General features: G+C 27.8%; 1 protein-coding gene across 3 annotated transcripts in view; it reads right to left on the bottom strand.

Annotated features, from left to right (window-relative positions):
* The window catches only part of LOC127288282 (mucin-17), a 117,924-nt gene extending 103,586 nt beyond the window's left edge, over positions 1–14,338 (bottom strand). Inside the window, exon 1 of one of the 3 annotated variants that reach the window (XM_051315640.1) lies at positions 13,818–14,338. In XM_051315640.1, coding sequence (XP_051171597.1) covers positions 13,818–13,905 — 88 coding nt within the window. In that variant the 5' untranslated portion in view covers positions 13,906–14,338. The remainder of the gene's footprint in view (positions 1–13,817) is intronic. The other 2 variants (XM_051315639.1, XM_051315641.1) reach the window with 2 other exon arrangements.
* Between the last annotated feature and the right edge of the window lie 1,932 nt (positions 14,339–16,270).

Raw genomic sequence — 16,270 nt, 5'->3', positions numbered from 1 at the left:
CAAAGTAACTAAGTACTGAAGTAACCATGTAAGTGAGTAACAAAGTAACTATGTACTAAAGTAATTGAGTAACAAAGTAACAATGTAACTGAGTAACTGAATAACAAAGTAACTGAGTAACAAAGTAACAATGTAACTGCGTAACAAAGTAACTAAGTAATAAAGTAACCATGTAACTGAGTAACAAAGTAACTGAGTAACAAAGTAACTGAGTACTAAAGTAACCATGTAACTAAGTAACTGAGTAACAAAGTAACTAAGTACTGAAGTAACCATGTAACTGAGTAACAAAGTAACTAAGTACTGAAGTAACCATGTAAGTGAGTAACAAAGTAACTATGTACTAAAGTAATTGAGTAACAAAGTAACAATGTAACTGAGTAACTGAATAACAAAGTAACTGAGTAACAAAGTAACAATGTAACTGCGTAACAAAGTAACTAAGTATTAAAGTAACCATGTAACTGAGTAACAAAGTAACTATGTACTAAAGTAATTGCACTGAAAGAAATGCTTTGGGGGGAAGTGACAAATAAATATGGCTGGGGTTTTGTTTTGAACTGGCGATAAAATTAGGTTATGTTACCCACTTTTCTGTTGACTTAAACATCTATATGTATGGAACGCCATTATGTATGGCTGAATTGCCTATATAATATATGTCAGTATCCAAATAGCTGTTTACCAATTCATTATGGGAAAACTAGAAATAATTCTAGCTGTACCGACGAATTATTTCTTTCAGTGTGAGTAACAAAGTAACTATGTACTAAAGTAATTGAGTAACAAAGTAACAATGTACCTGCGTAACTGAATAACAAAGTAACTAATTATAACGTAACTGAGTAACAAAGTAACTAAGTAACAATGTAACTAATAACAAAGTAACTAAGTAACAAAATAACTGAGTAACAAAGTAACTGAGTAACAAATTATATAAATAAGAAAGTTATAAAATAACAGAGTAACTTAGTTACAATATAACCAAGTAACTTAGTAACAAAATAACAATGTAACTTAGTAATAAAATAAAAAAGTAACTTTGTAACAAAATAACAAAATAAGAAAAATCTAAGTAATATAATAACTGAGAAACAAAATAACTAAGTAACAAAGAAACAAAGTAAAAAAGTAACAAAATAATATAGTAACAAAATAACTGAGTAACAAGTATTCTAACATTAAATTTTATATATATCGTTCCATACATTTGAAAAAAATGTTATCCTAACTGAAAAATTTTTACTGTTATAATATGTCAAGGAAAAATTTAATTAATTTTTAGATAAATTATTAACTTGAACTGTAATTTTGTAAGATATGCAAAATAAAAATACTACCTTCTTTTACTTTTTGAATTTTTTTTTTTTAAAGTTAAGTAAATGCATTAAAGTGAAAGTTTTAATTAACTTTTATAAAAATTTTAAAAAAATCAACATTTTTAAACACGAATAGAAAAAAAAAGAAAGTTGACATTTTTACGGAAAAATTTATATGTTAAATTTTTAATGAAAAAAAAAATATAAAACGAGCAATATAAAAATAATAAAAGTATTTTAATAATTATAACAGTATAATTGAAAAATGGAAATTTAAATTTTATTCTATACTTTATTACAAAATCTCCTAAACTATCAGATATAATATTGTTAGTTTTCTAAAAAGACTTTAAAGAATTATTTTATCTATTTGTGTGTAAAGTCTTATAAAACTTTTTATATATTTTTTTTTTTTGGGTATGTTTTCTACTTTCATTCGGGTTTCAAATATATTCGTGCGTCAAGAACTATAAATAAAAATTTCCAGTATTCCCCTTTTGAATTTACATAATTTAACAAATACTATTTCTAAAATTTCCCCAAAAATAACAATTTTTCCGAATTAAAATTACTAAATTTTTTTTTTTTTAATATAACAAAATAATTCTTTTCTAAATATAGTATACTGCTTCTTAACTCCATTTAATAATTTGTCTACTGGCGGAGTACTAGCGCGATACTGGTACCAGTACTCTGCGCCAGTAGTGGATTATGAAAATTTTTGGGTACAGAAGTGACAAAAATAAATTTTTAAAAATTTATTTAATTATAAATAAAATAATTTGTTATTAGCTAATTATTCAGATTACTATCTATATTAACATATTGAAGATCATGAAATATAGAATAATATATTTCAAAGTTTTCAGTAAAAAAAAAAGTTTCAAAAAAAAAAAAACAATTCCAATCCGTATTTTCTCTGATAATATGATAATTATAATGAGAGGAGGTATAAAGAAAAAGAAAAGAAGAATTTTACATTAACTTTGAATTGGAGAAACTGTGACATTAAATGCTGTGATCAATTCATTGAGATGTAATTTTAAGGAACAGGTGTTATAGAGAGAAAACTTGTTGATTTCGAGTCATTAAAATGTGATCGGTGTTTTTCATTAAGCCACATACACTATTCAATTGAAAATATAGTAATTTAGATCACTTATCGTGTGACTTTGAAAATAGTATATTATATACACATACATATATATATATATAAGTAAGAGTATAATATAACTATATTGACAAATTATAATGCACATTCTACCTTGTTACTATATGCGCAAGAAAGGAAGAAGCACGCTAGTGATTTTAATGCCAGTGAGCGCATTCACCGCAATCAGTTCACGCTCTGAGAACGTTTATGAATTCTCATTTATTTTTCTTTTTCTTGTACTTCATATATGACTTTCGATTATATCTTCTTTTTTTTATTAAAAAATTCAAAGTAAAGAAATTTGAAGGAAAGAAAATTCTTTTGGACTTGACTTTGATATTTTATATATTAAATACTTGTTTTACTGAAAGTAACGATATATAACCGCGAGTGATGCTCAACATATAACACATTCCTTGTGGTTTTCATATATACTTTCTACAAGCGAGTATATATACACTTTAAATGAATATAATGTTTTGTTAGTTTTTTCAAATATATATATATGTACAATAAAAGTACATAACTCTTGGTTAATTGACTTTTAAGCTATAAAATAAACGAAAGTGAACATACGCAAATGGACTGACAAAGTGATTTTTATGAAAGTTTTATTTAAATGGCGCGAGAGCCATTGCTTCAGTACACACAGAAAATATATATAGTTTTATGAAAGAAAAGTGATGGAAATTTTAGTTTTTTCTTTTTTACTACACCAATTTTATTCCGAAGAGACATAGCTGAAGATTGTAATAAAGATATATATAAAAATACAATTTCTATAGAGAAAAATTTCTCACTATTATCACTATTGGAAGATTTGATGCATAAAGTTTTTGTTTTTCAAGATATTCTAATTGCTATGCTAAAAAAATTAGAATGAAAACGTTGTCTAACTTGACCTAATTTTACTGAAATTAACCCAAACAGACAGAAATTAATCTAAGTTAACTAAATCGAAACTAACTGTACAGAAATTAACCTTATTTAACCTAACCAAACCTAACCTTACTTAACCTAACTTAGTCATACCTCTCTTAACCTAACCTAACTTAACCTGACTTAACCACTCCTAACTTAACCTTGCTTAATCTTACATTCTTACCTAACCTAACTTAACTTAATCTTACCTCTCTTAATCTGACCATGCTTAATTTAACCCCTCTTAACCAAATCTAACCTAACTTAACCACTCCTAACCTAACCTTACTTAAATTAACCTTGCTTAATCTTACCTTACCTAACTTAACCTTGATTAATCTTATCTAATCTAACTTAACTTTATCATACCTCTCCTAACCTAACTTTACTTAAATTATCCTTACTCAAACTAACCTAACTTTGTATAACCCCACTTAACCAAACCTAACCTTACTTATATATTCCAGCTTTTATTCTAATACTTATTCCAATACTTATTCCAATACTCCCACTTTGAAAGATTCTCCGGAAAGTGCCCCCTGGAGGTTCTATCAGAATTCCGCCGGAACTTCCAACGTAATTCCGTCGGAATTCCATCGGAGTTCCAAAGAATTTCCGATGGGGTTCCGATTAATTTTTTTCAAAATTTTTAGAGTCCTAATTCCGTCAGAATTCCGTCGGAACCCCATCGGAAATTCTTTGGAACTCCGATGGAACTCCGATGGAATTCCGACGGAATTACGTTGGAAGTTCCGGTGGAATTCTGATAGAACCTCCAGGAGGCACTTTCCGGGGAATCTTTCCAAGTGGGCTTATTCCAATACTTATTCCAATACTTATTCCAATACTTCATTTCCATAAGGGTATTTATTTCTCCTCTTTTGAGTATCATCATCTCTAAAGTTTCCAATCATAATAATTTTGATTACATTTATATACTCCTCTTTTTGAAAATATCCGTATTCATGCTGTTTATGTTTGTGTTCCTCATTATAATTCTGTTTCTAAACTTCTTGATATTTCTAATTGTGTTCTTCGTGATGATTGTGCTTATGATGCTCCTTATCCTCGTTACCATGATGATTATGATGTGTTTCAGTTTCCTTGTGGCTGTAACAATGCTAGTGATGGTCACTGTGATGAATATGTTTATGACCGTGCAGATGATTTTACCGACTGGTGGGTCCATGAGTGTGTTTGTATGATTCTTCTTATCCCCGTTATCATAATTATATTTTTCCGTTTCCTTGTAAATGTGACGATGATTATATTATCTTCACTGTGATGGATTTAAAGACTCCGTAGATGATTTTACTGATTGTGAGTGATATCTCCATGATTGGGTTTATGATTAGAATTTTTGATCAAATCTTTCATTCAAATTGATGACAAAATTTTAGAATTATTGATGTGCATAGTTCATCCTACGTCACCAGATAAATAAAAAGATAGCAGTTAAAAAATAGCAATTTTGTTATGCTTCCGGTTGGCAAGAAAAACAACAAATTCTTGTTAATCTCCATGTTTTAAAGCCAAGAATCTAAATTGTAATTACTTGATCGGAATTATTGAGTAAACGACCAAAATTACTCCAATATATTTGAGTTTTTAGAATTTGTACGACTGTTTGAGGATGTTTCGTTTTTAAGTTCATTCCATTTGTTTTTTGTGTCTTCTTGTAGATTAGCTTTTCAATATTTTTGCTTTTGTTTTTCAGTTGGAAATTTTGATACTAAGTTCTAAAGAAGGTTCTCTGGAATTTTCAGAATTTATGTTTCTTCTGCATTAGAATTTAAGAAACAAATTATTCATGAGTATGATGAAACAGATTTGGCGAAACAAATAGTAAGCTATTGTATATCTTTAGAACTCGAAACTATTTAACTTGCTTTACCATTCTTTAAAAAGCATACCACTATACATTAATTCGTTAACAATTAAAAAGAATCAACGAGCCAATGAATTTATTTTCAAAATTACACCTCCCAAGTATGTCATCTACACAATTCGAAACATTAATCTTAAGTCATTTTTTTCTCCAATCAAAAGTATGTATTATAAAATACCATATACCAATATGGTAAACAGGGCATATAAACCGGTCATAATTTTCATCAATACATATATTTAAATATATACAATCTGTATATACACACCAAGTGGTCATAAAAAAATAAAATGAAAACAGTATAAACATTATTATGCAAGTCTCATTATATTTCCCACAAGTTGTGGGAAGGTTGAGGTAAATATTTTTTTTCTCCTCTTTCTCTAAGGAAGGATATTTACTATTTTAGTAACATCGGTATTAGTAATCAATGGATAAAATGAACAAATTGTCCGCCAATGGATAAACCAACTCGTGTGTGTGTGTGTGTGTGTTCATTATACACTTTACAACATTCGCAAGAATTGGCATGGACCAGTATTTTATATTGGCGATAGTTTATACCATATGGGAACATTTCGTCTATTAGTTTACTAGCAGCAGCAATAGTATTTATTCGTGTAATCGAAATGCTAGCTCCGCTAAAGCCGGTCGAGTGTGGAAAATTTCTCGGCACTATAAACTTTCATTAGGCCAATGCATTTGATCCTGATTAATTGTGAGACTTTCCCCGCTTGATGGTGACTATAAACATATATTTATGTATGTATGTCTGACTTGGCGCTGTTATCTTCGAATGTACAAACCAACGTGAAAGGCAAGAAAAAAAAAGAGATGGTGTTGTATTTCCATAGGGGTCTTTAAAGAGCGCTAATTTTTTTTTCCAATAACATTTGATAATAATTTTTTTATGTGTACTTTCTTTAATTGATATTTTAGAACTATTTTTTTAAAAGAATTTAGATGTTTAGGAATATTAGGCAGAAGGTAAAATTACAAAAATCAGAAGTATTTTAAGGAAGGTATATAGAAAAGAAGGGTAAAGCATTAAGAATTTAGGAATTTATGAATATTAGGTAGAAGTGAAAATCATCAAAATTAAAAATATTTGTATTTAGGAATATATTAGCTATAAAAGAAGTGAAAATCAAAAAAAAAAAAAATGCTTACGTAATACCCCTTGGATTTTCAGTATCACATTTTTTCATAAATAGATATGAATTTCCCATCGGTATTCCATAAGTTGTTTTATTGATGCCATTAAAGTGAATGTTCCTAGTGAGTGGAGTACTTTAGCATCTATAGAAAGAGATAGAGAGAGAGAGAACAGTGAGATTGGTCGAAACTGATGCCTTTCTAAATGTTTTCAAGGTGAGAGAAGATCTTTCTTCTTCTTGTTCTTCTTCTTCTCTAGGTGGGACATTAAACCTTTAGTTCGCACGCTTATACAGAAAATCAGTAAAGATCCATTCACTCTTATTTTATTGACAATCTTTGCGAACGCACCAACTGGTTTCACGAAAACTGATAGCAGCATCTTCTATTTTTAGCATGACATCAAAACTGCATTTCTTCATACTAAACATTTTCGTGACGTGCATAATGTGTATTTTTTTTTCTTTAATTCGATGAAAAAGGACGATCGAACATTCTCTCCAATTGAAATTCAAATATTCTCTAAACGACTGTTTTAGATGGTTTTGTTTTTAAATTAATTTTATTTGCTTTTTTTGGGGTCTTCTTATTTGTAAAGTTCCATTTTTTTTTATTGTTATTTGAATTCTACTTTTTGATTAGGAACTATAATTGAATTTGTTCTAGTTCTTATTTTTATTCCTAGAAGCTTTCAGTAATAGGGATTAAAATTAATTTGATTCTGAAAATTCCAAAATTTTGCTCCCACTTCCGTTGTTCAAAATTTGGTTACTGCTATTGTGCTTCTGTTTTGGATTTGTTTATCTTTTTCCTCGTAATCTTTTTTCTACTCTTATAAACTGTTGGTATTTCTCAAGTATTTTCATTACAAAAGAGTTCTGTGAATGTAGGTTCTAAAATCCTGTATAGATTCGAAAATCAAGTATAGGTTCTGAAATCCGTAGGTTCTAAAATCCGTTGATTCTAAAATCCATAGGTTCTAAAATTCGTAGGTTCTAAAATCTGTAGGTTCTAAAATCCATAGGTTCTAAAATCCATAGGTTCTGAAATCCACAGGTTCTAAATTCCGTAGGCTCTAAAATCAGTAGGTTCTAAAATTCGTAGGTTCTAAAATCCATAGGTTCTAAAATCCATAGGTTCTGAAATCCATAGGCTCTAAAATCCGTTGATTCTAAAATCCATAGGTTCTAAAATTCGTAGGTTCTAAAATCTGTAGGTTCTAAAATCCATAGGTTCTAAAATCGGTAAGTTCTTAAAATCCGTAGGTTCTAAAATCCGTAGATTCTAAAATCCTGTATGGGTTCTAAAATTAATTTAGAAGAAACAAAGACCTGTATTTACCCCACTGAAAATTTTGTCAGAACTCTTAAACTATTGCCAAAGAAATGTAAAACTAAAATTGTAGGTTCAGATAATAGTACGTTGAGTAATTAATACTTCCAAACAATTCTATTTTTAACTGATACTAGATTTCAATCCGGATTGGATTTTCAAAATCTGCTAATTAAAATTAACGAGTTTACAGCAGTAACAGATTGTATATCTACATTTTTTTCAAATTGAGTTTTACTATGAAAAATTATTCAGAAAAATAATTGTCTCTTTCTCTATTATTTCCAATGTACGTTAAGAAACAAGATTTTTTTTTTTCTACTTTTGTGACAAAGTGAAAATGAGATCAGTGTATTTATAATAAGCAACAAAGTTTTATACACATTAAGGCAAATAGTTGGCGCACGATACCGTCAATTTGCACTCGTTAGTCATCGTAGTCTTTTTGTATTGAATTATGAGCTCACGATCATTGCTTCAGTTCGCGTGAAAAAAAAGGAACTCTGTTCATACCACTAGTCAATAATTATTATATATACTTCACGCAATAATTTTTATGCATCTTTGCTCGATTACTATAATTTCACTGAGCTTTACAACTTTACACTAAACAGTGTATATGTTTCCCTTTCTACAATGTTAGGAATTCAGAATATATACGTGTGTATTAAAATGTTTCAGTTCATCATGTTGCGAGAATATAACAAAAAAAAATTAGGTTTATTTCTTTTTCGTACGTTTAGTTTTACTTCAATATACATTAATATTATGCTTGCATATATACCATATATTTGCGGAATTTAACAGATTGGGAAATTACTTTAGAAGAAAATAACAAAATTCCAGGAAATGGACTAATCATCAAATTAGTCGAAAATTTCATATAATAATAGAAATAATAATAATAATAATATTAAACAAATATTAGTAAATATTAAAGAAATAATGACAATAATAATAAACCGTTAAAATCAGATTATTATTTAGTAACTAGTGGCTTCACAAGGCATTTTCACTATCTCGTGACGTGTTGGAACTGAAAGTTTAAACGTTTTTCGAATACATTTTCTATATATATTATTATCATAATGGACATAAGTATATATGAACTAGGTTAATGCAGTCAAACACTTTAAGTGTGAAGGATGTAATAAAATTAATATCAATCCAACAGTTGTGTTCATTTAATATTAATATATTTATATATAAAAAAAAGGAAATTTTAATCTTTTCTCTCTCTCTATATATATATATATATAATGGCAATTCTTGCTCAATTCACTTGGATGTGCAATTTTTACCACAACCTTTTCGTCTTCTCGAATACTTGCATTATGTACAAATCATTAACTTCGAGGTTTGCAATAAAATCCAAATTTATAATCGGATTTATAAATTAGCCAATGCAATAACAAAATCATAATCTTTAAGCAAATACAAGTATTTGAAATGATTTTTGAAAAATTTTTAAATATTGTAAAATTAAATTTTGATTTAGAGATTTCGAGAAATTAATAACGATCACTGAAGAAAAGGAGCAAAGAAGTAAAAGTATTGTAGGTTATGTTTATGATAATGAAAATACAAAAAGTGCCAAACCATCTATTTTTAAGTCTTCATTACATCCAAAATAAAAACTTATTTTTAGGTAAATTAATAAGGAAATTTTTTAATAAAGGTACAACTGTGATAAATATATACATAACCTATAATTTTTTGCCTCTTTGCACTCTTTCTTCAGTGTTCATTGCTTTTAATTGTTAATTTCAAAATTTCAATTAAAACTGCATTTAAAACTGATTTTAATTTTATGTAATTAGTAAGTGATTTTTAAAGGTACAACTGTGATAAATAAATATACAACGTATAATTTTTTGTTTCTTTGCTCTCTTTCTTCAGTGCTCGTCGCCTTTAATTCTTTAAAACAAAAAGCAAATATTTGACGCACTTAAATTGTTTCCAGGAATTTTTGTACAATTTCAGAAATATTTAATTTTTCTCTCCTAATTTTTCAATTAGTTTACTCAATTATCCATCAGAATTTCTCGTTTTATCAAATTTTCATTTAACAAAACTTTCATTTGTTATAGAATAAACAATCGTCAGAAATATTTCGGCGGCAAATTTTAAAAATTAACCAATCAGAAAGTAGACAGAAAATTTTTGAAAAATCCCCTCAAAATATTTGTGCCAAATATTTTTTCAAACAAATATATATTATACACATAATCTGATAAATAAAAATTCGGTTAATTTTAAAATTCAAGATCGAAATTTTTCAGTTCATCTTTTGTATATCGAGTAAATTTTTATTTAGCAAAATAAGTAAAATCTCGCTCTGGGTTTGTGTCACAAATATAAAAATTCTATATAGATATATTTGATTAATCTGTAACGAAAAATTCTAAAATTTACTATACATTAGACGATTGAGGAATTCCTTTCACAACCCTTCGTGACAGGAATCCTTGGGAGAAAATTACATTCTGTATATATATATATATAGCTATAGAGAGAAAGAGATAGAAGGCGCACCTGTACAATTCTAATTAACGTGTGCCGTCAATACGCAGAGAGCGCGTATACTTTCGACCGAGAAACGCATGTTGTGTCCGCACTACTCGATTTCCATTCCAATCTGCAATATAAGAGTTGTCTCCAATGGACAAAAGGCCTTGCGCAAGGGATCATATGGAAGTATTTCAAACTGCCGCGCGCAATAAGGAATCGGACAATCGAGCAATATATATATAGACAAATCCAGACTCTCTGGACCTTGCGCGAACGTGACTTTAATGCCCAATGCAAAAATTTACTTTGTAATCAGAAATAAATATATATATATATATATATATATATATATAGTAAAAGCGCAAGAAATTAGAGGAAGTGGATATAGAATCTTTTGCATTGAACACCGACATATCAAACACGCAGCTGCACTCTCTCAGTGTTGTAGATAAACGATCGATCAACTTATATATATATACTCCTATGCAGAAACTCTGACGATTTCTATACCTTCTTATATATTCTCGCATAAATAAGGCTTCATTGAGATAATAACTTTTACCGTTACTTTTTATTTTATTCTCAAAAAAAAAAAAAATAATAATCCCTACTGTACTTCTATATATTTATATTGCTGATGTATATAAAGGCCATATATCACCGCTATTATTTTCATTGACAAACTTTCGTATCATTGAAATGGTATATTAAAAATTATTGGAATTATTTTACTATACCTGACGTTATGATATAAATGGAAAAAAAATATCAGTGATAATTTATGAAAATTTATTATCTATTTCCTTTTTTTTAAAAAAAACGCTTAAAATAACTAATCTTTTACGTCCGAGGAATATTATTATTTTTTTTTGATAGAATTCCTGAAGAGGAATAAATCATTCAGATTTCGAAACTAAAGTTATTATAAAACTAAATGTTATTTCATTTATTTTTTGCTGGTAGCTAAAAATAATTATATATAAACAAAATTATGAGAAAATTTACAACTATAAATAGTGGGTATTAGGCTACTTCCACAATAGCGAAATGGCCTTGAAGTCAATTTTTTGACAAGACGATGCGCGCGCATCCATTACCAACTAAAAAAAAAATTTACTCCACTATTTCTGCAATTTAGGCTTGTTAATTGAAAATTAACAATTTAATTATTGAAATTATAAAAAAGTTTGTCGTGCTAAAGAAAATAAAAATTTTTTACCCTCCGAGGTAAAATGCTATTTTTTTTTTAATTTTTAGTACTCGTTAAATAAACATTTTATTGACAGAGTTGGCAATGGATGCGCGCGCATCATCTCGTCTTAAAAAATTTTGTTTTAAAAACAAGATTTAGCTATTGTAGAATCAGTCTTACTTAAAATAATTTAACATAACATAACCTTAAAATCAAAATCTATTTTAATTTTTCTTTTAATTCAATTAATAATAAACAATTTTTCTTCAATAAAAATAAAAATTGCAGTTTATCTAATAAATCTCCAATGTTGCATTTATGTTTACATATAAATACATACAAATTTTAATTTATTTTGTAATAAACATAATTTTATTTTTTGCGGAATTGTTCAAAATTTACCGATGTAAAGAAAGTATTGTAAAACAGCTTTAACTAATTTTAGAGGCATATTTGCCTAGTGGTACATTTGAGAAGTTACGATTTTACACAGGGTAGTGAAACTCAAAAATTATCCAAAACAGGGATGTGTTGCCAAATTATATAAGAACATCTCACATGTGACACATGTGAAGTGTGATAAAATGCAACATTTTGGACGTTCTACTTTATAATTTTGGCAGCAACACATCCCTGTGTATAATTTTTGAGTTTCACTACCCTGTGCAAAATAGTTAGTAAGTGTAATGTGCAAATGTGTAATAGTTACAGATTTATTTAATCTGTAATTTATTTATTTAGATTATCGTATTGAGAAAAAAGTGGTCATTAGGGAAAATATTTTTTAAATTATAAAAATAATTAAATTTTGTAGTCAACAAAAAAAAAAGGTTATGGTTAAATATTAACTATTCACTATTAACTACTTGCTATTTACTATTAATTATTAACTATTAACTATTAACTATTAAAATATTAAGTTATTATAGGTTATTTTATTAATTACTAATTTTTAAATAATTAAAAATCAAATGGAACACAATTTTTGTAACTCAATTGAAAACAAGATTCTATATATATATATATATATATATATATATATATATATATATACAAAAAGTAACAAATAGTTCTAGTTGACTCTAATATATAGTGTCACTGCTTTTTTATGCAAATTTATAAGAATTTGCATAAAATAGCAGTGATCCTATAATGGAGCCAACGCCAAAGAAAAAATTAGTTTTATTCGCAACCAACATTTATTAATTCTAAAAAAAAACTTTCCTTTTCTAGATGTTATCAAGAAAATAATTCTTTGTTCCTAATCATTTTTTTTTAACTATATCACAAAGACGAATCTCTTTCTTTATCCTCACAATTCTTTCTAATTTTTTTTCTATTCTTTGGAAGTTTTTAGATTTGCTTATAAAATATGTTATACTTCCAAGAAATCATTAAAAAAAAACCGGAGGAAAAAATTTATAAATTTAAATATTCAAAAGCAATGAAAATTTTTAAAAAACAAAATTTTAAAAAAAAAGTTTTTTAAAATACAAATATAAATAAATTTATACTCTTTAAATCTGAATTAGTAAAAATTGAGAGCTACTAATTTTAATTAGTAAGAATTTTTACTAATTTTTAGTCACTTTTTACGAAAACTTTAGTAAAAAATTTTAAAACTACTAAATCAAATAGTAATATTTGACTAAATATTAGTCAAAATTCTTACTAATGTAAATTTAGTAGCTCACTTTTTCACTAATTCAAATTTAGAGATTCGATTTTTCAAATCAAAAAATTTTATTAGTCTGCGACAATTTTTCCAAAAACCAATTTTATTCTATTATATATAAGAATAAAAATAATGTTATAAATTAAATATAATTAAATTAAAACGCACTAAATATATATAATTGAGCTAAACGAGAGAAATCTGAATAAAAATAAGAAATTATTGCAAAGAATTTTATCCTCAGGGAAAATTCTATTACACTGAAAAATCAATAAGAATTAAACATTTTAGAGAGAAAAAGGTCTCTTACTCTATAAAAATAAAGAAATAAAAATTATAGCTCTCTCTGTGTATATATATATATATATATATAAATAATTGTCCAATCACAGTAAACTACAATAATAGCTCCTCAATTAACTTTACAACACTCGTCAAAAACTCGCCTACATATAATAGCCGACAATACTCGATACACTTCCCTGAAGTTAAGATTACTTAATTTTTCCTTCAACTTTTCCTAAACATAAAACAATAATTCTTTACGACGTTCAATTATTATCAATTGAATTGCTACCGTTTTTCCCCCAATTTGATATTGATTTAATAACTCAGCGAAAAATCCCCTATTAACGTTGGGAGCGGGAAAATTTAAATTCAAAAAAACTCACCCTGAATGTCCGTTGCGTGAATCGTTGTAAAAATAAATGCCACAATAAGCAACTTGGTAAACCTAAGTAGCCGCATCTCAGCACCCATCTTCTTTTTGATGATGTTGTTTGTCCTTTAAAATTTTTGATTGATTATTATTTGTCCACTTTGATGACTGTTGCACTTTGAATAATAACAACGAATAAGCGAACCACACTGTCATAAAAGCGACCGTTAAGCGATGCCCGTTAGGAGATGAACAAGCCGGTACTCTGGTAAAATTGCCACCATGTGTGAGATGATTTTGATTTTTTTTTTTCTTTTAATGTCGAACAATTACAAATTCAGTCACAAAAACGAAAATTATAACCCAAAGAACTGAAGAACATTTAGGAAAAAAAATAATTCAAAATTTTTGAATTATACTTTTTTTTAAGGTGGAAGGGGAAACAGTCGCGAACAATAATATGTATAATTAAAACAATGACGACCTTTCTTCGGATGGTTTGTAACTTGGTCTGTGTTCCGGTAAGAACTGACGAGACTCGACAGTCTTAAGGAACAGGAGAAAGGTCTATCGAGCAGCAGCCCCTCTCTCTTAATCTTTGCATTGCCCCCTCACCAAACGCACTCCTGTCTCTTCATTGCAGACTCGACCTGACTTGATCTGCTTCATAAGATTCTTTAGGGTATAAATACTAGATGACTGTTGAACATACTGATGATAATGATAATGATGATGATGATGATGATGATGATGATGATGATGATGGTAGCAAGTATCACATAGAGAAATGGTTGTTGTAATATCATCAATGTACCTACTTGTTGTTATTACCACCTTGTCAAGTCCCTCACCCGTTATATATATATGTTACATGTACCGTCATTCATTTACTATATAGTGAAGAACAAATTGTTCTACACAGGATTCATCGTGGGTGAGATGATCGTTCACCAACGAGAGTTGAGAAAGAGAGAGGTGAGAACAAGTCTTCTTGATCTAGTCGAATGGTATATATACGGATCCATGGAGATGGTGAATGAAGAAAGATGTGAGAGGAGAGAATGAGAAATGGATGAATGGGTTGTTAGGAGTGTTTAAGTTCAGGAAGGGTAAATTGATAACGATATCATAAGAGTGTTTGTGAAGAAGAGATTTTGATTTTGATATCTTCTGTAGCATTTTTCAAAATACTAGACGAAAATTTTGATATGTTCTACACCATTTTTTGAAAACCCGAAATATATTAATTCCATTCTGTTAAAATAAAACACTAATTCAAAATTTTAATTCAATGTTCTATACAATTTTCGTAAATCCTATTAAAGCAAACCACCTAAATTTTGATTCTGATATGTTTTATACTGTTTTTGAATTTTAAAACCAGAAAGAAATTGTTAAAATATAAAGTACTAAACCAAAGTTTTGATTTTGATATGTTCTAAAATCGTTTTTCTAAACCAAATGGATGACAATTCAATTCTGTAATAATAAAACACTGAATCAAAATTTTGATTTTAATGTGTATTATACCATTTTTAAAAACCAGAAAGATTTAGTCTATTAAAGTAAACCAGAAAACCATAATTTTGATTTTGATATATCGTTCCAGGACGATTTTCCTAATGACCTATTTTTTTAATAGTCATTTTTCCTAATCCTTTTTACCCAATTGCTTTTTCCTAATCCAATTTTCTTAATTGTAAATTCTTAATATATTTTTTTTTCCTAATAGTAAATTTCTAATGTGTAATTTTTTTCCTAATGGCTACTTTCTCCTAAAAGACGAATTTTTTGAATTATTTTTTTTTTTGAATTTTCAATTGTTTTTTATTCGTAAATGTTACCTTCATGAAGTTGGCGTCGACGCGCTCATCGTCGAATATTATTTTTCACGAGACCAAGAATATTAAATTATTTTTAAAAAGGTTTTGCGTCCACATAATACCTTGAAAATTATGTCCCAAGGCATTAATTGGACCAAAAATTAAAAAAAAAAATAATTTAACATTTTTGGTGCTATGAAAAACAAATTTCGGCGCTGAGTGTCGACGCCAACTTTATGCAGATTAAATGTTTATATTCAATTAATCTTTTAGTTTGACATATATCTTAACAAAATCTATAGTTACAAATTAACCTGTTATATTTCATTTCTAAAAACCCATTAACGCCCAAATGTCCACAATTTTTAACTTAACTTCAATGAAAGAATTAAAACATTAAAAGACCAGATATTTTAAAGCCCATGGGTTCTTGGGGGTATTGGGTATCGCTCTTTCAGATTTTGAGGTCAAAATAGAGATTGGTCCACCAGAAAATCCAATATGGCGAATAAAATTTAAAAAAAACCTAAAAAATCACTGTTTTTTTTTTTAAATATTTTTTTTGAAGCCGAAAACATTTCTTCTAAGACATCTAACCTATCCTATTGGTGGATAAAATAGTTGTACTTTTAAACTATGATCA

Source organism: Leptopilina boulardi, unplaced genomic scaffold (assembly GCF_019393585.1).
Source record: "Leptopilina boulardi isolate dan_hultmark-lab unplaced genomic scaffold, ZJU_Lbou_2.1 LbouV2_384, whole genome shotgun sequence".
NCBI lineage: Eukaryota > Metazoa > Arthropoda > Insecta > Hymenoptera > Figitidae > Leptopilina > Leptopilina boulardi.
The sequence above is the reverse complement of the archived record's forward strand: the minus strand, read 5'-3'. Positions and strand labels throughout refer to the sequence as shown.